The sequence below is a fragment of the Emys orbicularis genome, chromosome 20, assembly GCF_028017835.1.
Source record: "Emys orbicularis isolate rEmyOrb1 chromosome 20, rEmyOrb1.hap1, whole genome shotgun sequence".
NCBI lineage: Eukaryota > Metazoa > Chordata > Testudines > Emydidae > Emys > Emys orbicularis.
The window spans coordinates 3,735,615-3,762,781 of record NC_088702.1 but is presented as its reverse complement, the minus strand read 5'-3'; the positions used below and the strand labels follow the sequence as shown (position 1 = coordinate 3,762,781).

The following is a 27,167-nucleotide window of genomic DNA, read 5'->3' as shown; positions in this document are numbered from 1 at the left end:
CTTTAACCAAAGAGCGGTGAAAACTGTGTCTGCGGTAGAACGCTCCCCTGCTTGATCCATCCTGGAGGTGAGGCGGCGGGAATGCGAGTTACTCCGCTGTGGCTAGATCCCACAAACTGGGGCGACCGACCGGGTACAAAGCAGAAGCCACCCATCAGGCCAGCTTTTCTCCTGCTCCACTGCCCTTCCAGAACCCCGGCCCCGGCCTGACATCTCACGGTACCCCCATGCTGCACCCCAGAAGGGGACGGGGGTAAGTGCTGCATTGCAAAGGGCCCGTCCCCTCCCCTCCTCTGCTGCTGAGGAAGGGGACAAGGAGGCAGGAAGCAACCATTGCTCCTGATCAGGCTTCTGCTCTTCCCAGAGGTGAGGGGAGAGGGGCCAGTCTAGCTGGCTGGGGCAGGAGAAGATCTGGCCATTTCCGGCCCTGCTCTAGTACAACAGGAGTGGGTCAAAAGACCCCTGCTCCAGTTGCACCAAGCTGTTTGCTGGTTGTGTGGGCTATTTGGCCAAGGTGCTGCGCAGGTCCCTTCACCCGGGGCTGGGGGGGGGAGAGCAGGGATTCTCTGCAAGAAGTTTGAAATGAGAGGCAGAAAAAAAAACATCCCGTTGGGCTTGAAAGTTTTCCCTGAAATTTTGTGATATGTTTTTTTGGAAAAAAACATCCAGGGGCCTCTGCAATCGCGCCCATCCCTGTGGCGTCTGGGCACTGATCCATAATGAAGGGTCACACCATGTTCCCCCAGCAGCAGCACCCCAATCCTCCAACCTCGTGACAGCTGGGGAAACTGAGGCCCGGAGACTTGCCAGGGGGTCGTACAGTTGATGGGTGGAGGAGCTGGGGCTGTTGGCTGCAACCCCCGCCTCCCAGTTAGCTGGCGCATTTGGGGGAATCTCTCTTGCCTGGTCAATCTCTGGCTCCTTATTTTCCAAACAAGCACCCCCGGCCTTGGCCCAACCTCATCTCGGTTCAGTTTTCAGGCTAAATATTTTGAATGTAGCAATTGAAAACAAAAGTGAACCCGAGCCCGGCCCCTCGCGCCTGCTCGGGGCCTGGCAGCTCCCACCATGTCACCATGCTGCCTGCATCCCAGCCAGGGCAGCGGTGGAAGGAGGCGGGCCCCTAGGCGAAGGTGGGAGCGCTTTGGCCCTACCCCTTGGCTGGTGTTTCACTTGGCTGCACTTGGGGAGGGCGGGAGGCAGCTCCGCCCTGTTGTCTGCGCCCAGGTGTGCTGCTTGGTGCAGGCTCAGAGCTCGGCTGCTCGCCCAGCCCTTTGCACGCAGCACGGGAATCGGGGGGCGCAGAAGCCGGGGGCTTTCTCCTTGGAGCCCGGAGCGAGGTGGATCGAGGCCAGTTGCGGTGGAGGCCAAGGAGCGGCGCTGTCCCTGCCAGTCCCCTGGGAATGAAGTGGGAGGCGCTGGGGTCCCTCTGTTCCCAAGCTCCACAGCCAGGTTGGCGCCTGCTTTCTGCCCCATAAGAGGAGCTGCCGGGGGCGCGGGCGGGTGTGCATTCTGCCTCGCTTTGGAGAACGGCCGGGGGATTTTCTGTTCGTGGACCATGGGGGCGGAGAAGGAGACAGTGGCACCGTCGTCCCTCTGCCTCCTGCCGCTCGGGATAGCTTTGCTGTTGCTCGGCCTCATCCCACCTGTGCCTGCGCTGGCCACCCCCGGAAGTAAGTTTCCCCAACCTGGCTAGCAGGCCTCGAAAGTCTGCTCCTGGGTCGCCGAGAGAGACTAGACTCGACTGGCTGGGGGTGCGCGGCCTCAGCAGAATCTCTCCCGGTGGAGGCTGAGCGGGATGGGACGGGTGGGTGACCCAGAGGCGAGGGTTAAGGCAGCAGGCTGGGACTGCAGACGCAGTGGGGGGCTAGTGGATGGAGCACAAGGCTGGCGGGCAAGAGATCCTGGCTCCTGTTCCCGGATCTGCACCCAGCCTGCTCCATGACCTTGGGCAAGTCCCATAAGAGCAGCTGTGCCGGGTCAGCCCAATGGTCCATCTAGCGACTAGCCTGTCTCAGGTGCTTCTGCGGGAATGAACAGAGCAGGGCAATTAGCCAGTGATCCATCCCCTGTCAGCTGGTCCCAGCTTCTGGCAGTCTGAGGTTTAGGGACACCCAGAGCACGGGGCTGCATCCCTCACCGTCTTGGCTAATGGCCATTGATGGACCTAACCTCCAGGAACTTATCTAGCTCTTTTTTGAACCCAGTTACGCTCCGGGCATTCACAACATCCCCCGGCATTGAGTTCCACAGGTTGTGTGTGTTGGGTGAAGAAGTATTTCCTCCTGTTTGTTTTAAACCCGCTGCCTAGTAATTTCATCGGGTGACCCCTAGTTTGTGTGGTAGGGGAAGGGGTGCCTCTGTGCCTGTTTTCCGTCTCACATGTGTCTTTTGAGGTTGTCAGCTTTCCTGGAGGAGGGATGGCCTCTTGCTATGTGTAGGTGCCGCACCCAGCACATCAGGTGCTCTAATTCTAGGTCTGACTGTAATACAAATAGCAAAATAATAATGGGACTTGGGAGAGCGGGGGCCAGGTCCCAGCTCCGCCGCTGACTCTCTGTGTGACCTTGGTTAAGTCACTTTGTTGCTCCGTGCCTCAGTTTCCCCATCTGTAAAGTGGGGACAACCATCCTCCATTTGCTGGTCTCTACTTGGATTGTGAGCTCTCAGGGGCAGGGATCGTCTCTGACTATTGTGTCCGTGCAGCCCCTACTATAATGGGGCCTCCAGGTCGGCATGGTAATTTGGATCTGGGACCTCAGGATCGAAAGACTTGTGACTGCCTCCTGCCTGAGCTAAAAGAACCCGTGCTGCAGCCGGCTCTCTGTGGCCCAGCCACCCCTAGGAGGGAACAAAATGGCCCATTGTAACTCACACCCAGTCGTTCTCCCATAACCGCAGGGCTCTCTGCACCTTCCTTGGAAGCAGCTTGCGCTGGGCACAGTAGGAGACGGGATACCGGGGTAGATGGGCCCCCTGTTCTGAAACAGTCTAGTAAATTGCAGGGTCCTTTGTTGCTAAACACACTGGACTTTCACCGTCAATGATTCCCTCATTTTTCAATGTAAGGATGAACCAAAGTGTCCGTGAGAAACTGGCCGTTTGACTTCAAAACACAGAGACGACGCCCCCCCCCCGCCAGGTTCTGAAGCAAAAAGGAACAAGCAGGAACTTTTGGGGCAGGGTGGGGGGTGGTAGCTGCTTATTTGGGTTCTTAAGGGGCTTTTGACTGGTGATGAGAAGTTGATCCGGTGGAGTGAGGAACACAGGAGTCCAGGCAATAAATAATTCAGGTTTGCAGGGAGTCATGGAAAGAGACTTGAAAGTGGAAAATTGTAGCTAAGAGGGGGCTGGAGGAATTGAAACAAAGACATCAGCGGGGCTGGGATCAAAGGCAAGAGTTTAACCCCTGCTCTTCACGCTGCGCCCGATGCAATGAAATGGCTCGTGAAGTGAGGCTGATCGGAGAAAATCCAAAACTGTCCCATGGAGATGTGGGGAGCAAGGGGGTAGGGGAATAGCTATTTCTGGGCTTTGGGACTGGAAAGAGAAGCAATGCAATCCGGTAAAGAGCCCTGAGCTCTGCTAGAGTGTGGCCTGCGGGCTGAGATCAGGGGCATGGGAATCTAGACACCTGGCTCCTTTGCTGGGCCCTCCCCTGGCAAGTCCCGACCCGGCCCAGTGCCTCGGTTTCCCCATCTGTGTAATGGGGAATAATGGGGAAATGATACTGACCCATCTCGCAGTGGGGGGAGGTTGAACTAATAATGAGTGTGTGGGAAGCCCTTTGAGAGCCTCAGGGGGATGGGTGTGGAGCAGGACTAAGCCATGTTGTTATAAAGGATGTGTGTCACTGGAGCCCAGTGAGGACGCAGCCGCAGAGGTTTGGGGGTGACAGAGGATGGGATGCTGTGTCGGAGCAGTGGCCTAGGAACACAGAATGCCGTGCTGGGTCCTGGGGGCTGCTGGGTAATAGAGAACGTGGCTTTGGGGGCTGGGGCTTTTTATAACCTACACATTTATTGGGAGCCCGTCTGCCTAAAAGGCCAGCACCCGGGTGGAGAGCACCGCTGGGGTGTCTATTGGGAAGATGCCGGTGCGCCGCCAGGGGGAACGCCACTTCCCTTGTGACCCTGCATGGGAGCTGTGTTTTTTTCCCAACTCCAGTCCCACGGGAAGGCTGCTGGGTTCTGAGCCTCTCTCCTCAGGTCCTCTGCCCCCTTGGTGGGAGGTGAGGTAGGATCGGGGCCTTAGAGGAGTGAATCAGGCATGGCTGCCTTTCCTGCTGGCTGTGGTTTGTGGCAGGGGCAAACGAGGCGGGGACGGATGCCCAGACTCGGGAGGGGGGTGTCCGGCCTCACCAGTGCAGAGGGGTGTGGGAATTTTTGTCATTCCCGTCAAGGGGCCCAGGATCTCACCTCTGGGGCTCGCCCCGCTCTGAGCAGCTGGCTGGTGCTGGTGTGAACAGACCTGCTGGGGCGCCGTAAACAGGGAAAGCGTCTGATGGAATCGCTCCTGATTTAGGTGAGCGTAAATAGGAGGAGACTTGGACCCTGTTGGGCCAAATGCATTAGCCAGTGGAGCTGGGGATCTGACCCATTGACTCCAGCTGGGGATCTGGTCATTTGATTTTGTGGCTTGATAAAGCACTGCGTGATCTGGGTCACCCCTAGGGGGAAAAAAGATGGATCAAAATCTCAGCGCTGGCTCCAGATCCAAGCTTCTCTTGGCACGTGCCCTGTGTTCGTTACCCCGAGACAGCGGCCACTGTAAGATCCCGATACAAACCCTGGATGGGAACTAGCCCCAGTTTGGGGGTTTGAAACCCCATCTTTCCCACAGTATCTGGGCCACAGAACGTCCAAAAGGTCCATCTAGCCCAGTATCCTGTCTTCTGACAATGGCCAATGCCAGGTGCCCCAGAGGGAATGAACAGAGCAGGTAATCATCAAGTGATCCATCTCCTGTCGCTCATATATAATAAAGATTATTATAATTGATATCCCGGCAGCCCTACATGAGATCATTACCCATTGTGCTCGGGGCTGTACGTTCCCACTCTAAGAGACAATCCCTGCCCTGAAGAGTGTATAGTCTAAAAGCCCAGACAGACAAAGGAATGATTGTCAGCTGGGGCTACGTGTGGGGAAACTGAAGGTCTGATTCTCTATCGCTCTGCATTTTGTGCAGCCTGCTTTGCTAACCCTGTACACGGCTGTAGGATAACAGGCAATGTTAGTGACTAGGCTTACAGGGAGCTGGGAGCAGAGCTAGATCTCTTGATTCGTCAGCCAGCATTTTAACCACTAGGTCACCCTCCCTCTTTAGTGTCAAGCCGTAAGCTTTCCTCTGGAATTTAGGTGCAGGCGCCGTCTCTAATGTCCTTGGCGAGTTTCACAGCAATACTGTAGAGACATGGGTTACTCTGGGAGTTAGCTAGGTGACCCTGGAACATTTATATGTCATTCTACTAATGCGATTCTCTGGGGGACGGTGTTGGGTAGGAGTTCCTGGAACGGAGATGCAATCAGTGGCAGTATTGCAGTCCCCTGGCCCTAAATTACAGTATATAAAAATATCTGGTGCTTACAACCTTCGGGGACAATCGCCTGCTGCCTCGCACGTGTTGTCTGGATTTATAGTCAGGGAATAAAACCTGAAACCCCTTTGTATTTACAAACAGAGGGGAGGGGAATCAAAATCGCAGCACCTGGCATCTCCTTTCAGAGCTGCACAGGGCACAGACTGTGTTGGGGGATGAAAAGCAAAGTGTCAATGAAAAGAATAAAGAAAATGTAGTCAAAACACAATTTGCTGGCTGGCAAGCGAGGGGGCCCTCGAGCGTCTCACCTGCTCTGGCAGAGGGCAATGGGGTTAATGAATGACCACAGTAATAACAGAGCTGCAATTGAAAAGCGTGTTTGCGCTAAACAGAGCTGGGAGGTGGGAAAACTACTGGCTGTGACATGTGCCACCGGCGATGCCCGCTGAAGTCGGCTGGCGGCGTGCCCGAAATGCAAGGCAGAAATAGCCTGGCGCTGCAAAATGGGGCAAAGGTGAAAAGAAACGTGAGCTCCGCCAGCTTTGCTCCATTGCGCCGCTCCTCGGGTTGGCGCTGCCACCTGTGCGAACTGGGCGCAACACTGCCACCAGCCCAGCCCGTGGGCTCAGCATCTCCGCTGGCGGGAATGGCCAAAGCTGCTGATTTCCACCGGCGGAGGAGCAGGCCTGGAAGGGTTTTGCACAGGGGTAAAGGATATCCCGATATGCAAGGCAGGGGAGAAATAAAGAACCATCTGCCAGGAGGCGGCTCCCTTCCAGGAGCTGACAGAGCATGGGACTTGAGGCGTGCACGGGAAATAAAGCCCTTCTTAAGTTATTGCAAGATTCCCAAATCCCTGAGCCATGTGGTTTGAGCATTGGCCTGCTAAATCCAGGTTGTGAGTTCAATCCTTGGGGGGGCCATTTAGGGATCTGGGGCAAAAATCTGTCTGGGGATTGGTCCTGCTTGGAGCAGGGGGTTGGACTAGATGACCTCCTGAAGTCCCTTCCAACCCTGATATTCTATGATTCTATGATCCTCTCCCCCGAACGGCTCCCTGGCGAAGCTTTGGCTGCTGCTACTTCCCCCTGGAAGAGTTTTCCTGGCAGGTGGCGTGTTTAGGGTTGAAGCCAAGTTCACTGTGTTTGATTTTTGGTGTTTACTGTAAATTTTGTGCTGGAAAGCAGGCTGCCCTAAAAACTGTTCTCTTGATAATAACTCAGCATCAGGTTTCACTTGCGGTGTGAAGGGGGAGCGGCCTAGGTTTCTGAAGCCAGAACGGTGCTCCAGGAGTTTGACCTCCTGCGAAACTCAGGAGGGACTGGCTGGCCATGGGGATGACGTAGCCCATCATGCAGTGCTCTCTCCTGACAGCCTCCCCCCCAGACAATGCTACTGCCCCACGGCTTGGTTCTTGATGGAGCATTGCATGCTGGGAAGTGTGGTCTCCATATGCCCCCGTTGCTCTGTCAAGCTGGTGACCAGCACGTCGCTTCCATGCCGAGCGGCAGGATGGGAAGATATGGGGTGGGTGGCATGCAGCTCCCTGCCCGCTGGTCTCTAATATCAGACCCTCGGCGAATTTCCTGGCCAGTGGCCGGACAGGCTTAGGGGCCTGCAGAGTTGGATGTTGGCCTGTTCTGAGCAGAAGAGCGTTCAGGCAGTTTCTTCCAGCAAAGGAACATTTATGGGAGACTCCAGTATTACAGTCGGGTAGGGTAGGGGGACCCCCAGCTCCAGTCCCGGGGCCAGTCCTCACTAGCAACTGGGCTCAGTCCTTCACATAAGAACATAAGAACGGCCGTACTGGGTCAGACCAAAGGTCCATCTAGCCCAGTACCCTGTCTACCAACAGTGGCCAATGCCAGGTGTCCCAGAGGGAGTGAACCTAACAGGTAATGATCAAGTGATCTCTCTCCTGCCTTCTATCTCCACCCTCTGACAAACAGAGGCTAGGGACACCATTCCTTACCCATCCTGGCTAATAGCCATTAATGGACTTAACCTCCATGAATTTATCCAGTTCTCTTTTAAACCCTGTTATAGTCCAAGCCTTCACAACCTCCTCAGGCAAGGAGTTCCACAGGTTGACTGTGCGCTGTGTGAAGAAGAACTTCCTTTTATTTGTTTTAAACCTGCTGCCCATTAATTTCATTTGGTGGCTCCTAGTTCTTATATTATGGGAACAAGTAAATAACTTTTCCTTATTCACTTTCTCCACACCACGTCCATGGGCAACTACCTAGCTGGTGTCTACAGGCCTCTCAGCCAGGGGGAGAAGGGCAGCAGAGCCGCTGCGCCCGGCAGGTTACAGCGCAAGAACCGGTGACCTCTGCAATTGGCACCTAGCGCCCTCAGTCATCTATTGTCCCCTCTGAGCAGACAGGGCTGAAGGCTCTGTAGAAAGACATAGTAAACTGAGTGGGCCTCCATGACAGGTCTCAGAAGGGTAAAGGACACGACGGGGAAGTTGTCTGGAATAGCTGTGGCGGGCTAGCTCCCTGGTGGACGCTAGTCGTGAAGAAATGCACTTCTGGTTTGCTTGGGTTTGTTTCTATTAAATCTTTTTAATGTACATAATTCTCATAATCCATAAATGTGTCATCATGTGCTAACCTGGCCTTAATATACTTCAAACATTTGACTCTATATAATGTGAATGGTTAGACTCTAAATAAATCATTTGCACTGCAGCTGCAGATCAGCAAAACCTGTTCCTAAAAACCGTATTCTGTTTTATCCTTGTTTGATGTAAAAGGGCCCTGCTGGTTTAATAGTGGTGCTGGGGAACAGTGCTTAAAGTTAATCCCAATGTGTGATTTGAATGGATTTGGTTTTTTTTTTTAAAGTCACAAGCACAGAGCATGCTCCAGAATCAGTTATTCAGAGCGTTACAATAGGACACTGAGGGTCCAGCCGAGACCAGAGTCCTGTTGCGCTAGGGGCTGTACATAGCAAGGCAAGACAGAAGTATTGTCCTAACTGGGAAATGAGGCAGCAAGAACCTAGCCCAGGTTCGTGCAGGGGGAGTTGAGGTAGAACTGGGAGTTGAACTGAGGATTGCGTGATGTCCTGCTCAGGGCTTTCTCCCGAAGACCATCCTTCCTCTAATTGCTTGGGAAATGTGTATATAAAACCATTGGGCAACAAATCAGAAATCCCTGTGTGGGACAGAAAGTGCATGTTCTCTGGGCGTGGGGTGTTGAGAACATGCTGTGTTTGTGTGTGACCTGGTGTCACACACACCTATTTAGCAATGCTGGCCTGGAAGGGGGGGGGGTTTAATGAGAATAACCTCTCAGGAGGTTACTTAACCCCCTCGGTAAATATCAGCCATGGGAGAGAGATTAGAGGCGCTTGGGGATGAGAAAATCAGATGCCAGGGAGCTCGGATGGTTGCTACCAGCCAGATGAGGTGGTTTCCAGCCTGTGTGTTGGAGCAGTGTGCTAGCTAAAGATGGAGCTGCGCTGTGAAAGGCAGGTCATCGGGGTGCTGGAACCCCTGGCTGGACGTGGTTTCCATCATATACAGGGTTTACAGTTTGGTTCAATGGCTCTCAGTACCCCCACTATACAAATTGTTCCAACACCCCTGCAGATTGGGTGGGTTGTATGTGGAGGACCAACTGAAATGTTTCCACTACACTTTTTTCCTGATGAAAAAATCTCAGATTTTCTTAGGGTGGGTGGTGTCAAAACTGACTTTTTTCCACTGGGAAAGGTCTTTTTTTTTCAATGGAAGTTTTGATTATTCCCACGGGGAGATTTTGAAATGAAACAAAAGGTTTCGATTCAAGATGACTTGTTTTTTTCCAACGCTGGAATGAAAGGGCCGTTTTTTTTCAATATGACTCAAATTTTGATTGGAATCAAATTGAAATGAAAAAGTTTTGTTTCAAAATTTCCCGGGGAAAAATTTCCTTTTCATTCCAAAAATTTTCCTGGGGGCAGGGACAGGGTGGGGGAAATAAACCCAAACACTTTCACTCAGATCCAACATGGAGCTTTGGTTCTGCTCATTGTACAGATATAGGCCACCACCACAAAATTCAGACCGTTATTTCAAACCACTCCCTCCATTCTCCAAAATTTAGGTGGTTTGGGACCTGGGCCTTTGGTTCAGCATATAATGATAATATCACCATATTGCTTTTTATCAGTAGATCTCAAAGTGTTTTACAATGGAGGTCAGTATCATTATCCCTCTTTGACAGGTGGGGAAACTGAGGCAGAGAGGGTGACTTGTCTAAGATCACCCAGCATCAGAGTTGGGAATAGAATCCAGGTCTCCGGTGTCCTAGCTGAGTGCTCTAACCACTGATCCACGCTGTCTTATATGTTACCACCATGCTGTTTAGCCATATTTTATGACCATCTGTGCCCATCAAGGTTTGGGTGGAGGGAAATGCAGGGGGGTGGGGGTGGGGAAGAGGCTGGATTATAGAGGTGTGCCAACAGCAGGCTCTAGGGAGGAAGGTTGGTCTTTGGTTAGAGCACTGGCCTGGGGCACAGGAGAGCTGAGTTCCAGTCCTTCTTCTGCCACGGGCTGCCTGGCTGACCCTGGGCAAATCACTTAATATGGGTGTTTCCCCCATTTGTAACCTAGAGATAATCACCCTTCCTTTGCCTGTCTTGTATCTTTAGATTGTAAGCTCTCTGAGGACGGGAATGTCCCGTATGACACATATGCGCAGCACCTTGCACAATGGGACTCTGGTCTTGGTGGATCAGAGCCCCTGGGGCTGGATCATCTACATCAGGGGTTCTCAAACTGGGGGTTGGGACCCTCAGGGGGTCACAAGGTTACTACATGGGGGGGTCGCAAGCTGTCAGCCTCCACCCCAAACCCCACTTTGCCTCCAGCATTTATAATGACGTTACATATATTAAAAAGTGTTTTTCATTTATAAGGGGGGGTCGCACTCAGAGGCTTGCTGTGTGAAAGGGGTCACCAGTACAAAAGTTTGAGAATCACTGATTTATAGGCTACTGCGATACAAAGGGGAGGGGGCTGGTGCACAGATCTCCCACTGTCCAGGGGGTTTGGGCTCATCTGGACTGGCTGAAGCTCCCAACGCACCTCGGCCTGCAGAGTCTGTCCTTCTGGCTGATCCAGCTGCCCTCACGTGGGGACACGATTCCCCTGGGCAGGAGTGTCCCAGTGTGTGCTAGGGTGTGTCTCCCTGCAGGCTCATCTGCCTGAAGGCAGGCTCCGAAGGGCACCTGCCTTTGGCTGCTGGGATTTTCCATCCCTTCCTCCCACAGGTACCAGCCCTTCCCCACTGTGTGGAGCACTAGGTGAGGCAATCAGTGGAAGCCCAGAGGAGCTGGAAACTTCCATTGAGAAACTATGGGGAAGTAACTAACAGGCAACACATCTAATCTAGCAACCCATTAAGAATCAATATAGACGTTCAAGCCCTAGGTTCTCTAACACGGGTCAGCTGCCTTGAGTCCCCCTAACCCTGGGGTTACAGTGCAGTGTAGACATACCCTCTGGCACCATGTGTATCTATCTGTCTACCTTTCTGTTGCCATGTCTATCTATCTATCTATCTATCTATCTATCTATCTATCTATCTATCTATCTATCTATCTATCTATCTATCTATCAAGCCACCCCCCACTTTATCTGTCTCCATCTGTATCTATCCATCATTCTGATTGCGTCTACATCCAGTTATTTGCTGGGTTGAACCAAATCGATTTTAAAACGGTGCCAGTTCTGCTTTCCTAGCACACATCGGAGTGCTGCAGAGAGGAGAGAAAAACAGAATTTCCATCCCGTGGGAAATTCTGGGATTTTGACCGTTTGTTTTTTTTCCATGTTGAATCGGGACAAAAAGTCAAAATATCAAAACTTTGTAGAAAAGAGAGTTCCGTCCATTTGGAAATGTCTAAATGTTTTGTTTTGGGTCAACATTAATCACTACGGCCGCCTGAGCCACCGCAGTGCTTCATGGGCGCTGTAGTTCTGCATCCTTCATGCCCTTATGTTCCTTTATGGGTCCTGCTCCCTAGCCGTACTCCTCCTCCCATGACACACTGTGGCAATTCAGCCGCAGCTGGAAACCGTGATGCATCATGGGAGATGTAGTCCTAGCAGGGAGCAGAGTCCGAATGGAAGCGTTTGAGACCTAGAACTACATCTCCCATGTGGCACTGCAGGGGCTCAGCTGGACGTAGTAACTATCGTTGACCCAACCTGAAATGAAACAGTGAGAAGCTGGGTCTAAGTGAGTGGGGAATCGAAGGCCGGTTCCCCAAAATCTAGGCCAAGGCCCTTAGCACTGGGCTGGCTTGGAGGGCTCATGCCTTGTGTTATTCTCTTACAGTCTGCTGCAGCATGGACATCCGCAACGACGTCTCCCAGCTGAGGAAGCTGGAGAACTGCACCATCATCGAGGGCAACCTGCAGATCCTCCTCATGTTCACCACCGCCGCCGAGGACTTCCGCGGCCTCAGTTTCCCCCGCCTCATCATGATCACCGAGTACCTGCTCCTCTTCCGGGTCTACGGGCTGGAGAGCCTGCGTGACCTCTTTCCCAACCTGTCTGTCATCCGGGGCACTAACCTCTTCTTCAACTATGCCCTGGTCATCTTCGAGATGCCCCACCTCAGGGACATCGGCTTGCACAGCCTGACCGATATCCTGCGGGGCTCGGTGCGCATTGAACGCAACCAGGAGCTCTGCCACATCTCCACCATCGACTGGGGGCTGCTCCTGCTCGACTCGGTGGAGAACAACTACATCGTGAGCAACAAGCAGGTGGAGGAGTGTGCCGACGTGTGCCCAGGCATCCTGGACGTGGAGAAGCCCTGCGTCCAGACCAGCGTCAATGGGCATCTAGAGTATCGCTGCTGGACATCCAGCTACTGCCAGAAAGGTAGGTGTCTACCCTGCTCTAGCTCTGAGGTGCTTGGCCGGCTTGGTAAGCTAAGCAGCTTTGCTTTGGGATGGGGGCTTGGATGGGAGACCGTGTGGTGGTGTTGAGGCTGTAGTAGAGGGGGTATGCTTCCCTGGGAGACAGGGTACTGCTGGGGAGTTCTGTTCTGCAGGGACTGGTAAGGCTGTGCTGTACGAGGGGTGCTCTCCTCTCTGAGCCTATGCTCCGAGGGGGTGTCTAAGTTTCTGCCTTTCCCACGAGGGATGAAACCAAGTTCTTGCCTGCGTGTGGCGCTTTTCAAAACCAGAGAGGGCGCTCTGTCCGCGGGAAGGTCCGCGGCGCATAATGAAGACCCACGTCCCTCCATTGCTTCCGCAGTTTCAAGCAGGGTTGTGAGTCGCTTCCTGTCCTAAGCGGCGGTGCTGCTCTTGAACAGCTGCCAACAGCCTGCCCCAGAGGTGGTTGCATTTTAGGGTTGGCCCGGAAGTTTGGTGTATTTTAAAAGTAGCCCTGGGAAAGAGGGACTAGTGGGCGGAGTGCAAGTGAGGTGGTCAAAGTGTCATGTTCATGAAGTTGATAACATGACGCTGCCATTTGTCACGTGGACGTAAACCCTTCAGGGCCAGGACTGTGAGTCTGATTTGCCTTTTCGCTCCAGGCCAGAAGGGGCCACTGTGGTCGAACTTCCTGAATAATGCAGGCCAGAGAACTGCCCCAAAATAATACCGAGGGCAGATCTTTTAGAATAACATCCAATCTTGATTTAAAATTGCCAGTGATGGGGAATCCACCAGGCCCCGTGGCAAACGGCCCTCTGGCATTGAAAAGGGGCCTCGGTGTAAGAATCAGGCCCAGTGTCTTCAAATCCTTTTGTCCTGCACCTAGCGCAATGGGGCCCTGATCCTGGTTGGGGCATTACAGTGATCGAAATGTTAATTAAGTAGTTAAACATACGAATGCAATATTATTACAGGATAATAATAAATGCTAAAATATGGGACATAAAATAGTGCTTGATATAGATGGATCTAGGGTGAAACGCTGCCTCTAGAGAAGTCATTGGCAGGTCTGCTATTGACTCTATCGGGGCCAGGATTTCATTCATGGTATAGGAGAGAAACTGAGCTTGTCTACACACAGCAGCTGTGCTGTTTTCACTACAGCGGTGTAGTAGAAACACCCCTGGGGCCATGTCCACACTACAGAGCTTGTACCCCTAGGGTAGAGTCAGCATTCGCTAACAGAATGGGTTTTTCTGCTGGTGTAGGAACATCACCTCCCCAGACAGTGTTATCTACGCCGACCACAATGCTCATCTGTCTGCAATGCTGCGTTTCGGCAGAGCTACGTCACTGGGGTGGGCATGGTTTTTCACACCCCTGACCGGTGTAAATTGTAAGTGTAGACCTGGCCGTAGTGTGGATTGTCCAGGTATGAAGGTGCTTACATGCAGTTTATAGCTATTCCTGTTGAGGAAAGGGAAATAAGCTACCCCACTCACCTTTATCCTGGTCTAACTGGGTTCATTCTAAGGATTGTGCTGGTATAACTAGATCAGTAAAAAATCACACCCCTCACTGACACAGGACAAAATCTGCGTGTAGAGGGTGAGGGTGTGGTGCAGCCTCAAGATTTATTTGCAAGAATTCGGTATAGCCATGGAGTGGCAAAGTCAGACATTGGCTGTGCCTATCATCCCAGGGGCACTCAATGAAATTAAAAGGCAAGAGCTATAAAACCGATCCCAGGAAATGCTATACAAAGCGTAATTAGCCTGTGGAACTCATTGCTACTAGATGTTATCAAGGCTGAGAGCTTAGCAGGATTCAGAAAAGGGATTGGACATTTGCACATGGTTAATGGATGTTTTCATGGTTACACGAGAGAGGATAAAAATGCACGAGGGATGTAAACCGTCATGTTAGCCAATTGCTAATTGAGAGGATTAAGAAGAAAAATTCACATGTGAACAAGTTATACCTCTGTTGTCCATTAGGGGGTTTCTTGGACCTTCAAGCATCTGGTGCTGGCCACCGTGAAAGACAGGATACTGGGTTAGATGGACCCTAGTCTTAAAATCTAGGAATTGCTAGACCACTATGAGAATCTAGTTTGACTTCTGCATAACATAGGCCATAGACCTTCACCCAGTGATTCCAACATGAACGAGCCTCTTTACACATCCTGCACTGACCACACCTTCATGCGTTCTGTTGATGTGACACCTTTTAGAGGACATTTATTTTTAGAAAACGGTTAGTTTGTTTATTTAAATTTCACTGGTACTATTGTTGATAATCCTTCCAGCATGTGTCGTCTGCTGGCCACCTGAGGTGACAGGTGGCAGGATCGGAGGGAACAAATAAATAAGAGTCACTGAGAGAAGTAGGGAAGCTGGCTTGCCAGCGTTTAGTGGACTAGCTTTGGTGAGCAGCTCACAGAAGTGCCCTGCTCTGACACAGTTTGCAGAAACAGAGAGGGAAACGTATTAACTTTCAGCTTCAAATGACTTTGTTTTTAGATCAAGGGGCAAAACCAATAGCAAGAAAGAACAAAAGTAAAGTCTCTCTGGGGAGAGCACAGTGTGTGTGTGTGTCTCATCGGGTAACAAGCTGCAGCCACTGCCCGAACAGAATAGCTGCTGCGTAGAAATTTTAAAGGGGCGGTACACAGAAAACAAAAAGCATCACAATTTTGTAGCTGCACTGTATACTGTAAACACCTATTTCCAGGTGGTGTAACCTGCCCGTAATCTCTCTACCATCTACCTTGCTCCTAACCCACCTCTCCCCTCTCTGGCCCCTTCCATTTGAATGAACCGTCAGCATCTAATGACCTGGGCTGGGCCTAGAGGTGAGATTTTTCCCTTTCTCCTTGCTAAGCTGCCCCCTCTCCTCCATTGAAGTGTTAAACTAGACAGGGATTCACGTCACAGAATTTGGGCCTGGACTTCGAACAATCCAAAATTTGAATCCAGGATTTGGGTTTTGGCACATTATAAATGGGTGTGTGTGGGGTGGGGGGTGAATCATTGGCAAAATGTGGATCCAGATTCAATTCTGGATCCAGGATCTGAGGTTGAACGCCCGTCGAAGATCTGATTGGGGTTTGAGTTACACGAGGATTCAGTTTTTCCCTGGAGCCTAAGGGAGCTGAAAGTCAATGGGCATTAGAAACCTAAGGGACTTAGGTGCCTGTGAAAAACATCCCAACCTGTAATGACCTAGCAGGTCCGGTTTAACCAGCTGGCTTGAGTCAGACAGAGCAGGGACGGTGTCTGCTCTGATCCTTTTCTTGGGGGCTGCCTACACTGGAGGTCTCTGTACCGGGGTAGCTCTGCTGGTGTAGACAGCGGCACTGGTCCAAACCCCACTTGAGATCCCCTGTCCTGGTGTTGCTGCTGTAGCATGTCCCGCTTTGAAACCCGGTAGACAGACCCCGAGACTTCCCGTGAAATCCGTGGAGGGGGCCGTCGGACGGCTGCTGCACACTAGCAGACAGAGCGGCGCGTCTCCACGCAGCTGGGGTGCTTCTTGACGGGCACACAATGGGGAGTAAGAGGATCTGCTTTGTATCATCCTGTTGAGAAGAGGCCAGCTCCCAGCTGCCGTGTTTTCCCAGCGGTGGGGTAAATACGGGACCGACCCGGGCTCGTTTGCTGTAAACAGGAGGCCTCGTAATGAAATATACACTGTAAACACAGATCCTTATCGGCAATGTAACCTCCTGTGGCGGCTGCAGCGCGGGGAGAGGGCTGCACCTCCAGCTGCCCCGTTCCCACCGCAGGCCTCGCCAGGGAACTGCGGGGCTCAGCTCGGGGGAGGGATTGCTGTACCGGCTTGGAGTGATCAGTTTATCCGTCCGTCCGTCCATCCCCCCACATACCCATCCATCTATTTCTCGGTCTCTTCCATATGCACCCTTCCACCCATCCCCACACACACCCCTCCATCCATCCATCCATCCATTCTCATATGAACCCCTTCATCCATTCATCCCTCCCCACACCCATCCATCCATCCATTCCCACATGCCCTATCCATCCATCCATCCATCCCCCCACATACCCATACATCTATTCCTCTCTCTCTCTCCCTTCCTTTTTCCATATGCACCCTTCCACCCATCCCCATACACACCCCTCCATCCATCCATCCATTCCCTCCACCCACCCATCCATCCCCATACACACCCCTCCACTCATCCATTCTCCCCACCACCCCTCCATCCATCCATCCATCCTCATATGAACCCCTTATTCCATCCATTCCTGCCACCCCTCCATCCATCCATCCCCACACGCCCCATCCATCCATCCATCCCCCTCTCTCTCCCTCCTGTCCTACCTATATGCACCCCTCCATCCATCCCCATACAGACCCCTCCATTATCCATTCCCCACCACCCCTCCATTCATTCATTCCCCCCACACAAACCCATCCATCCCTCCCTTTCTCTCTTCCTTCCCATATACATCCCTCCATCCATCCCCCCCACACCTCTCCATTCATCCATCCCCAGACACACCTCTTTATCCATCAGTCCCCATGCACCCGCCCCCTCCAACCCCATCAGTCAGGTGGCTGCTGCTTTAAAAATGGAGTCCCCCGTGATACCTTTGGCCAACCACACCCTGTAGCCATCCTTCCTTGTCCCCAGGCCGGGAAGCTCGAGGGTTTCATCCAAACCCAGCGACGCCCTGTCTTAGCGGCACAAGCGTGATGGCGTCATGGCTTGAGCCAGGCGTGACTAGCCCTGTTTTCCAGATGGGGGAGACTGAGGTGGGGAGAGGGCTAAATGACTTGCCCAGGACCCACTCAGAGGGAGAGCAGAGACTAGAACCCAGGCCCCACCTGGCACCAGCATGAGAGCTCTACGCCTCTGCGGGGTTTGAACCCACATGCATCTAGCAGCTCCAGCACGTGACCTCCCTAAGGGATGCAGCGTTCCAATGGCGACCTACACCTTCCTGTCCACAGCAGCAAAGTCTCCCTCCCTCTATCTCTTTCCCTTTTCCTAGCCCTCCCGCCCCCGCCATCTCCAGCACCGGCCGATTTGCATAACCGCCCAGCCGTGGCTTTTCCAACAGGTGAACGTCCCTTTTTCTTTTAGATCCAAATTTCCCCTTTGTCCCAGTTTGACCCCACTGATGCTTTTCCACCCTGGATTGCGGCCAACTTGCTGGCCCTTCCGAGACGCTGAGTAATCACGTAAATGAGACGGCGGAAAAGTTGGCCACTGGTGGAAGTTGTTCCCTTGGAAACAGAACTTTAGAGCTCACGCGGCGCCTCAGTTTCCCTATGTGATTTGCCTGTGGAGTTGGTGGCTAGGGCAGGTTGAAAATTTTGCATCAAAACTTTTTCAGTGAAAAATTGGGCTTTCAATTACAGTTTTTTGTTGTTGTCTGCTTCTGGTGGAAATTTTTAATTTTTCATTAACAAACCAAACACACAAAACCAGACATTTCAATGGGAAATCGAAATATTTCGGCCAAGAATGAAATATTTTGGCTGAAAATCTAAATATTTTGCTGCTGGGGCGCCTTATGGGAGTTGTAGTTTGGGTGCCTTGAGCCCCCATTCTCCTCTATGGGCTGGGCTCCCCAGTTAGAATTCATCTCCCATGATGCACTGCAGCCATGCTGCTACCATGATGCACTCCCTTGCCTCATCAAAAGGGGGCATCATGGGAGATGTAGTCTGACCAGGAAGCCTGGCCTAGAGAGGGAAGTGGGAGCTACTGCCCTGCCAGCCGTCCTTAGGGAGCAGCCATATAGCGAGAGGAATTCGTCCCCACGGAATGGATGCTGTGGGGCACCCAGTGGAAGGGAACCGGGGTGGGGGTGAGGACTGGATTGAGACATGCCATGGCCCCGCCCTGTGCTGTGGTTCTGCCCCCTTTGGAGTGGCAGGATGGTTTTTGTCCCCTTCCATATAACAGGAGGGAGTGGTAGGGGAATCTCCTGTCTTCTGTACCAGGGCCCCCCACTACTGACCCCAGCAGCTAGGTGAGAATGAGGGGGGGTGGGCCAGGCCTGCTGCACTCCTCCTCTCCTGCCCCACACACAGCCCCTTGCTGAGGTGGGTTTGGCAGGGCCTGTCAGAGCAGAGGGGCTTGGAGCTAGTGCTCAATTGAAAGGAAAGGGGCAGCTCCACCCCTCCCAGAGTTACTGGCTCAGGCTCTCTGCAGACTCAGGCAAGCATCTCAGTGTCGGTTGCACTCGGGGCAGTCTACCGCTCTCAGAGCATAGCCAGGCCAACATCACTGCATTGGTTACACACCTTACACGCCGGTCCCATTTTTGAGCTGTCCTCAAAAGCATGAGCGCTATAAATTTGTTGTCAGTGGAGGCTGAGGTTGGGATGCGATCTCGCGGCTCCAGGGGCTGGGCACAGACCCAGAGAGCCGAGACCTTGATCCGGCTCTCGTGGGGAGGAGAAGCGGGGGGTGGGGGGGAAGAATGGACTAACCTCTAGTCGATCTCTCTGTCTCTTGACCCCAGTGTGTCCCTGTGGAGACGGAATCGCCTGCACCGCCGCCGGGGAATGCTGCCACCCGGAGTGCCTGGGAGGCTGCAGCCGGCCGTGGGACAGCAGGGCCTGCGTGGCCTGCCGCCACTTCCACTTCAACGGGCATTGCCTGACCTCCTGCCCGGCCCGCACCTACCGGTACGAGGGCTGGCGCTGCGTGACGGCTGAGTACTGCGCCAGCCTGCGCAAGGTGTCCGAGAACCCCCGTGAGGCCTCTGAGTTCGTCATCCACCATGAGGGGTGCCTGTCCGAGTGCCCCTCGGGGTACACGCGCAATGACAGCAGGTGAGCGGCTCTCCTGGGGGCTGAGGCCGAGCTGTGCCCCCACCCCCACAGCCCTGCATCCTGCCAGCCCCCGCAGTGACTCCCCACCCCCCCGCAGTGACTCCCCTGCATCCCATCTGCCCCCGGAGTGACCCCCCCTGCATCCCGCCTGTCCCCGCAATGGCCCTCCCAACATGGAATTGCACGGTTCGGGGGGGGGGTGTACCCCAGGCAATGGGGCACTAACAAATCTGCCCCGTCTCTTTCCCCCTCCTGCTCCTTCCTTTCCTCCCCAGCATCTTCTGCCACAAGTGCGAGGGGCTGTGCCCCAAGGAGTGCAAGGTGGGCACCAAGACCATCGACTCGACCCGCGCGGCGCAGGAGCTGGCCGGCTGCACCTACGTCGAGGGCAACCTGATCGTTAACATCCGCAGGGGCTGTGAGTGTTCCCCCCGGCCCCATGCCAGATGGGCCAGCCCCCACGCAAACACCCCCACCCGCCTCGAACCTCCTTCCCCTCCCCCACCTGTTGATGCACAGCCGTGAGAACCACCAGCCGGGTTTCCCAACCTATCCCGCCATTCAATATCCGACCCCCCACATCTCCAGCTGTGGGGTAGCTGGGTGGCTCGGGGGTGACTGGGCAGGCTCTGGGGGACCTGTCCCCTGCAGGTCCCCTTTAGATCCAGCCTACAACCACCAGCTGACGCCCGTGGGCTGCGGGTGATGTGAGTTTGCTGGGTCCCGCCAAGGGGCCCAGGGGCAGGTGCTGGGTCGCTGGTGGAACTGGGAATAGAACCCAGGGTGTTCAACGCACCGGCCCGTGCTCTCTCCTTTGCAGTCCTATGAACGGACCAGACCTGGTCATGGGGCTGGCAGTCGCTGGTTTGTGAATTGCCCTCCACGGCCCGAGTGCAGGGCTGGTCTCGGGGTGGCCGACGCACCCCGAGGGGCATAGATGTCTGTGTTAGACACCCAGGTTTGTGTGCATGTCCCGTTCAGCCCCCTCTCCCCCTAGCCTCTCCACCTGGCGTTTGACGAGGGGAATCTCCGTGGGCGGCCGCCCGTTCCTTAGGGGCTCTTTCTCCCTTCCTGCTTCCAGATAACCTGGTCTCGGAGCTGCAGAACAGTCTGGGACTCATTGAGACCATCACAGGCTTCCTGAAGATCAAGCACTCCTTCGCCCTCGTCTCCTTGTCCTTCTTCAAGAACCTCAAGCTCATCCGGGGGGACTCCATGGTGGATGGGTGAGAAGCCTGGGAAATGGCGGCTCTAGCCAGGGGGTAGCCACAGGGGGTAGCCACTGAAGGGAAGCCATCTCGACCCCTTCAGCCACTCTCCTTACCACGTGTTAGCACATGGTGGATTCCCGGTCCAGCTGGGCTTCCAATGCCTCCCACATCCGGTGGCCTCCATCCCACCACTGGCACCAGTCCTGCTGCATCTCCAGCTATGGGGTAGAGGCCCCTTCCTCTTGCATAGCAGAGGGCAGGACATGTAGTGTTAGGGGAGCAGCTAAGGACCCTTGCCCTGGGCACTAGGAGATCCCTTGCTTGGAAAATGTGGCTTGCATTGTATAGCATGGAGAGATGAGAGAGAAAGATCTGTCTCTGTGTGTGCACCCGTGTATGTGTGAGAGACCTCGGCACACACGTGTGTGGCTTCGTGTCATGTGTTCATGTGCTTCTGTGCTAGGAGACCTCCACGTGTGAGTGTGCACGGATGCACGTTTGTGTGAGCGTGTGTGTGTCTGGTTTAGGGGTGCTGTGTGTCAGAGAGCTGTGTGTGTGTATGTGTGTATGGGAGTGGGTGCCATCTGTCTGCGTGTCCGTGCGCTTCTGTGTGCTGTGAGTGCACCTCTGGGGTGGGGGGTGCGTGTGCATGTGTGCATCTGTCTCGTGGGTGTGAGAGAGAGGTGTGTGTTTGGACGTGCGTGCACACTTCTGGGTGTGTGCGAGCGAATCCCCTTGTTTGAGGAGTCAATCCCGGCCCCGTGGTTCCAGCCGCCTCTCCCTTCGCCCTCAGGAATTACACCCTCTACGTCCTGGACAACCAGAACCTGCAGCAGCTCTGGGACTGGAGTCACCACACGCTCTCCATCCCCGTGGGGAAGGTGTACTTTGCGTTCAACCCCAAGCTGTGCCTGTCCGAGATCTACCGCATGGAGGAGGTGACGGGCACCAAGGGCCGGCAGAACAAGGCCGAGATCAATCCTCGCACCAACGGGGACAGAGCCTCCTGTGAGTCCTGGGCGCCCGGCTGGGACCTTGTCACACCCCTGCCGCCCTGGGAGCGGGGAGGGAGCGAGGAAGCCCAACAGCATTCGCTGGGGTGGCTGCCGAGAGCCCCATGCTGCCATCTGGGGGGCCTGGAGCCACCAGGCAACGAGGTACCTCCAGCCCCCGGCCGTTGCACAGAGAGACTTTAAGGGATGGGCTCAGAGAAGAGCCACCCCCTCCCCTTCAGTAAACCCTAATCGGGGGCTTCTGGGGGCGATTGGGTGGATGCCTCTCTTAGAACCAGACCAGCACACCCATGGGTGACACGAGTTGGGTGGGTCTCAGTGAACCCCCCCCCAGCCCCTCTCTCTTTGGCAATCTCAGCAGAGAGGCCTCTGCAGGTCCCCACCTCTCTGGGCACCCTCACCCCTGAGTCCACCGAGCATTCTCCGGGAGTGACCAGCCCAGCCCCTGATCCACTGGATGCTCCCAGCCCCTCTGCTCCCAAAGGCATTGTACACACCAACTTCCCCGTTATGCCTCTGACCACAGCTTTGCTTAACCCCCAGCGCTTAGCCTTGTGTCGAGTACAAACAAGAAGAAGTTGATTTAACAAAGGACCGTGAGTCAAGGGGTAGCAAGTTGCACTGCTGGGAACAAAGGGTTACGTGGCAAACGAAACCATAACATGCGTTCTAGAGCCCAGTCTTCATTAACAGCCTGGTCCCAGGGCGTAGCTCGCCCCAAAGCCTTTCCAGCGTCTCCCAGCTAGGGCCGGCGCAGTCAGTGGGAGCCTTTCCCGCTGCTGCTCTGGGCTTTGGGGCAGACCCCAGTGGGGGCTGCAATCTCCCCTGTAAGAGGGCAGCACCGAATTGTTAGAAAACGCCCTGGGCCTCACACCCCATAGCCTCTCCCCAGCGCTCCCCAGACTCCACACAGCACAGCCCCCCTCCCAGCGCTCTCCCCTCAGGCCCGTTCCCCCCAGCCCCCCCAGCTCCCCTCAGGCCTGTTCCCCCCAGCCCCCCCAGCTCCCCTCAGGCCTTGTTCCCCCCCAACTCTCCTCAGGACTTGTTCTCCCCAGCCTCCCCCATCCCCGTTTCACCCCCTCCCCCAACTCTCCTCAGGACTTGTTCCCCACCTCAGCTCCCCTCAGGCCCTGTTCCCCCCAGCCTCCCCCCCAGCTCCCCTCAGGCCCCGTTCCCCACACATCCCCCAGCCCCCCTCCCAGAGTTCTCCCCTCAGGCCCCTTCCCCCCAGCCCCCCCAGCTTCCCCCAGGCCCCATTCCCCACACATCCCCCAGCTCCCCTCAGGCCCCATTCCCCACACATCCCCCAGCCCCCCTCCCAGAGCTCTCCCCTCAGGCCCCTTCCCCCCAGACCTCCCCCAGGCCCTGTTCCCCACACATCCACCAGCTCCCCTCAGGCCCGTTCCCCCCAGCTCCCCCCCTCAGCTTCCCTCAGGCCCGTTTCCCCCAGCCCCCACCCAGCTCCCCTCAGGCCCGTTCCCCACACATCCCCCTGCTCCCCTCAGACGCCGTTCCCCCCCGCAAACTCCCCTCAGGCCCCATTCCCTGCAGTCCCCCTGAGTGACCTGCAGCCCCCGTAGCTGTTTTGAGGCCCTATTTCACGCAGCCTCCCATGCTCTCTGCTTCCATCGCAGGCAAGACCCAGACTCTGCGCTTCGTTTCCAACATCACCGAGTCCGACCGCATCTTCCTGAAGTGGGAGCGCTACCGGCCCCCCGAGTACCGTGATCTGCTCAGCTTCATCGTCTACTACAAGGAATCGTAAGTGTCCCCATCCCGCCCCACCGCCCAGCTCCTGGCCGTGCTGCACCCACTTAGCACGTGCCACGCTGCTCCCTCATGTGGCTGGAAGCCAAGAGGGTAACAACCTACTACTGCCACCGGCGAGTGACGTGACTCCTTTAGCTCAAGTGCTGCAACACTGACGGTTCCGGTCCTGCCAAAGGGCCCGGGCCAGGGGCTGATGCATTGGCAAGTGTGGCTCTTCCATGATATCCCTTGGGATTTTGGGGAGGCTGCGAGGGGGTGGACAGGGGCAGGGGCTGCTCACTTAGGACTAAGCTGCAGACCCCCCTTGTGTAGCATTGCTGCGGGGCTGTTAAACAGCTGCCGTGCTCCACCCCAGAGGTGGCTGCATGCATTTCAGTGGCAGGGGAAGTAATTCCTGCAAAGGGCCACAATAGCCAGTGGCATAAGGAGACAGGGCTCCACTCCACCCAGCTGGTGTGTAATCGCACCCTGAGCCCCTTGGTGCTTCGGGGATGTCCCTAATAATTGGGAAACTCAGCGGGCGTGTGGGTGGGAAGAGGGGCTGCATTCACAGAGGCCCCGGGCGGCCTGTGCACTGACCCCCGGGGGTGGCGTATCTTCCGGGCCAGGCCCTTTCAGAACGTGACCGAGTACGTGGGGCAGGATGCCTGCGGGGCCAACAACTGGAACGTGGTAGATGTGGAGCTGCCGCTGAACAATGACCAGGATCCGGGGGTGGCCCTGCTGAACCTCAAGCCCTGGACCCAGTATGCCATCTTCGTCCGCGCCATCACCCTGACCACGGCCGAGGAGGGGCGCAACTACGGGGCGCAGAGCGAGGTGGTGTACATCCGCACCATGCCGGCAGGTAGGAGGGTGGCCACAGGGGGGGCATTGGAAAGGGCTGCCGCTTAGAAAACATGCAGGGGCTGGTGCATTGAGAGGATAACAGCCTACTACTGCGACCAGCTAACAGAGCTGCTCCTTTAGCTTAACTGGGAGAGGCCTGTGCTTTGGTGCTGATGAGCCTGGATTTGAATCCCCCGTGAACAGCCTGAGCAGGCTCCTCTGCCCGGGGTGGGGGTGTGGAGATGGACCCGGCCCAGCAGGATCCAGCCCCCGGGGCGCCATGGTAGTTGGGGGGAGGTCAGTGCAGGTGGCTCCATAACAGACAAGGGTGCAAAGTGGTGTGTGTGTGTGGGGGGGGGATGTGGAGCCGGGAGAGGGAGCAGGGGGCTCCAGCCCTGGATCTCTGGGGCTTAACGTAGCTGTCTCTGCAATGCCGGTGTCCAGCCCCCACAGTGCCCCGGGACGTCCTCTCCATGTCGAACTCCTCCTCCCACATCATTGTGCGCTGGAAGCCGCCCAGCCAGCGCAACGGGAACATCACCTACTACCTGGTGCTGTGGCAGCAGCTGGCCGAGGACCTGGAGCTCTACGTCAATGACTATTGCCACAAAGGTGAGGCCTGAGGCCGGGGAGAGGGGCTACTGCAGAGCCAGAGGCGAGAGCAGCGACGGGAGGTGCTTCCGCCAGGCCCTGGAGGTAGATCAGAGACGGGGAGCTCGGTCTCGGGGCTCCACTGGGCCCTCGGCTGAGGCTGGTTAGCGCCCCATGGCGATGGAGCTGAAAGGCTGGGATGTGGGCTTTGACAGCACTGGCCTCTTCCCATGACTCAGCCCCGCTTTCAGGGGCTACGCGGTGCCCATCCATAGTGGGGATGGCAGGATCAGGACCCAGGGCAGAGGGAGGACGAGTGGATTTCAGGAGTCTCCTAGTTTACCCTTTGCGGGAGCAGAGGACAGGTGAGGTGATGGGGATGGAGTCAAAGCATCGCTCAGGGGAAGGGACCTGGAACGGACGCGCCCCCTGGGGCCCTTGGCTGCTGTTTCCAATTGGGCTCCCTGGGCCGGAGCCGATACCCCGTGACCCTGCTGGGAGGGCGTCAGCGGCGAAGCAACGAGGGGCTGTGTCTCATCCCCCTGCTCCTGGCCCCACTCTCTGTCTCTCTCTGCCCACGCCCCCAGGCCTCAAGCTGCCCACCAGCAGCGCGGACACCCGCTTCAACGTGGACGACAGCGGGGGCCCCGAGCTGGAGCAGGACACGGAGGAGCGGTGCTGCCCGTGCCACCGGGACGGCGGGCAGCTGCAGATGGAGGGCGAGGCTGTCTCCTTCCAGAAGAAGTTTGAGAACTTCCTACACAATTCCATCATCATCCCCAGGTACCTGGGTGGGGCTTAGTTGGGGGGGAGGGTATTCCAGGGGCGGGGCTTAGTTGGGGGGGAGGGTATTCCAGGGGCGGGGCTTAGTTGGGGAGGGGATTCCAGAGGGCGGGGCCTAGCTGGGCGGAGAGGGGATTCACTCTCCATCCCTGCAGTGCCGTCTTCATAGCCACCTACCAGGAGGATGGCTCAGAGGTGGGGGATTCCCTGCCCAGCCTCTCCACTCCATCTCATCTCCAGGTGCTGCTGGGTAAGGCGTAGTCAGGTTTCAGGAACAAGGGGGACTGCTGACCTATTGCAGCAGCTCCATCATCATCCACATGGCCCGGGGGCGGGTGGCTTAGTTGGGATGTGTGGGACCACTACCCAATCTTGCCTGGAAAGACAGGAACGGGAAGGGAAGTGTGGGCTGGTGAGTAGAGCAGGGGACTTCTGGGATCTACTCCTGTCTCTGGGGGAGGAGTAGTGTCCGGTGGAGCATTCAGGACTCCTGGGTTCTCTCCCTAGCTCTGGGAGGGAGTGCCATCCAGCGGCTGGAGCAGAGGTGCTGGGAGCCAGGACTCTTGGGTTCTATCCTTGCTATAGCCCTGGCACAAACTTGCATTGTGACCTGGGGCCAGTCCTTTTGCCTCTCTGTGCCTCAGTTTCCCATGTGTAAAATGTGGATGATGATGGACAGGACGGGGGCACCTGGGGATGAGGTTTAGCTGAGCTCTGTGCTGACCCTAGCCCCAGGGTGGGGTTTGCAGCGAAATTCCACACCAGGTAAATTTGACCTGTTTGTTAAGAGTAATTTCCCGGCACTCTGATTTTTAGGTCTAGGGTTTTGGCCAGCCAGAGAGAGTCACTGCTTTGCCTCTGGGGTCCCTGACTCTGGGGTTCGGCACTGTCCACGTTACTCCGCTAACTAGTCCCCTTTCATTTGTGTCTTTTCAGACCCCCTTGGAAGGTGACGTCTGTCAAAAAGAACCCTCAGAGGTAAGTGAGGCTCAGTACACCATTGACACACAGAGGATAGGGTTAAGAACAGCTGTGAAGAGAACCCAGGAGTCCTGACTCCCAGCCCCCTCTGCTCTAACTCACTGGTGCCCACTCCACCCCAGAGCCATGGATAGTCCTGCCTCCCTGCTCTAACGACTAGACTCACTCCCCACTTCTCTCCCGCAGGACTCGGAAAAGGCGCAGAGACATCTTGGCTCTGACCAGCTCTGGCCACCCCCTCTCCAACACCTCCTCTCTGGAGCTCCCAGGGAAACCGCCCTCCCTGAACCTAACAGGCGCTGCCCCCAAAGCCCAAACGGATTTCCGGATCTTTGAGGACAAAGTGGTGCGGGACCGGACGGTCATTTCCCAGCTGCGCCACTTCACCGAGTACCGCATCGACATCCACGCCTGCAACCACGCCGCCCACACCGTGGGCTGCAGTGCGGCCACCTTTGTCTTTGCCCGGACTATGCCTGAGCGTATGTACTGGCCCCGAGGAGGGGGGACATGGGAACCCTCCATCTTGTGCTAGCGGGGGCTAAGACAGAGCAAGGCATGGCCCACTCCCCTCTCTGGACACTTGCTTCAGAGCCAGGCTTCCAGGATACCACAAGCTCAATGAGTTTCCTGGTCTCAACCCCGAACCCCTGGGGATCGCAGTTCGGATCCACCAGCCTGATCTCAAGTCTGGCCCAGGGCTGGGGTGGCAGGGGGAGCGGTGGGTCGGACGGCAGGGCGTAGAG

The 27,167-nt window shown here is 55.6% G+C and overlaps 1 protein-coding gene across 1 annotated transcript in view; it reads left to right on the top strand.

The window, feature by feature from the left end:
* Positions 1–1,558: 1,558 nt before the first annotated feature.
* Positions 1,559–27,167, top strand: part of INSRR (insulin receptor related receptor) — a 36,083-nt gene continuing 10,474 nt past the window's right edge. Inside the window, exons 1-12 of the mRNA XM_065420019.1 lie at positions 1,559–1,673; positions 11,878–12,429; positions 18,932–19,244; positions 19,520–19,662; positions 20,326–20,470; positions 21,249–21,463; positions 23,103–23,229; positions 23,847–24,085; positions 24,511–24,678; positions 25,245–25,440; positions 26,377–26,418; positions 26,608–26,903. Coding sequence (XP_065276091.1) covers positions 1,559–1,673; positions 11,878–12,429; positions 18,932–19,244; positions 19,520–19,662; positions 20,326–20,470; positions 21,249–21,463; positions 23,103–23,229; positions 23,847–24,085; positions 24,511–24,678; positions 25,245–25,440; positions 26,377–26,418; positions 26,608–26,903 — 2,551 coding nt within the window. The remainder of the gene's footprint in view (positions 1,674–11,877; positions 12,430–18,931; positions 19,245–19,519; positions 19,663–20,325; positions 20,471–21,248; positions 21,464–23,102; positions 23,230–23,846; positions 24,086–24,510; positions 24,679–25,244; positions 25,441–26,376; positions 26,419–26,607; positions 26,904–27,167) is intronic.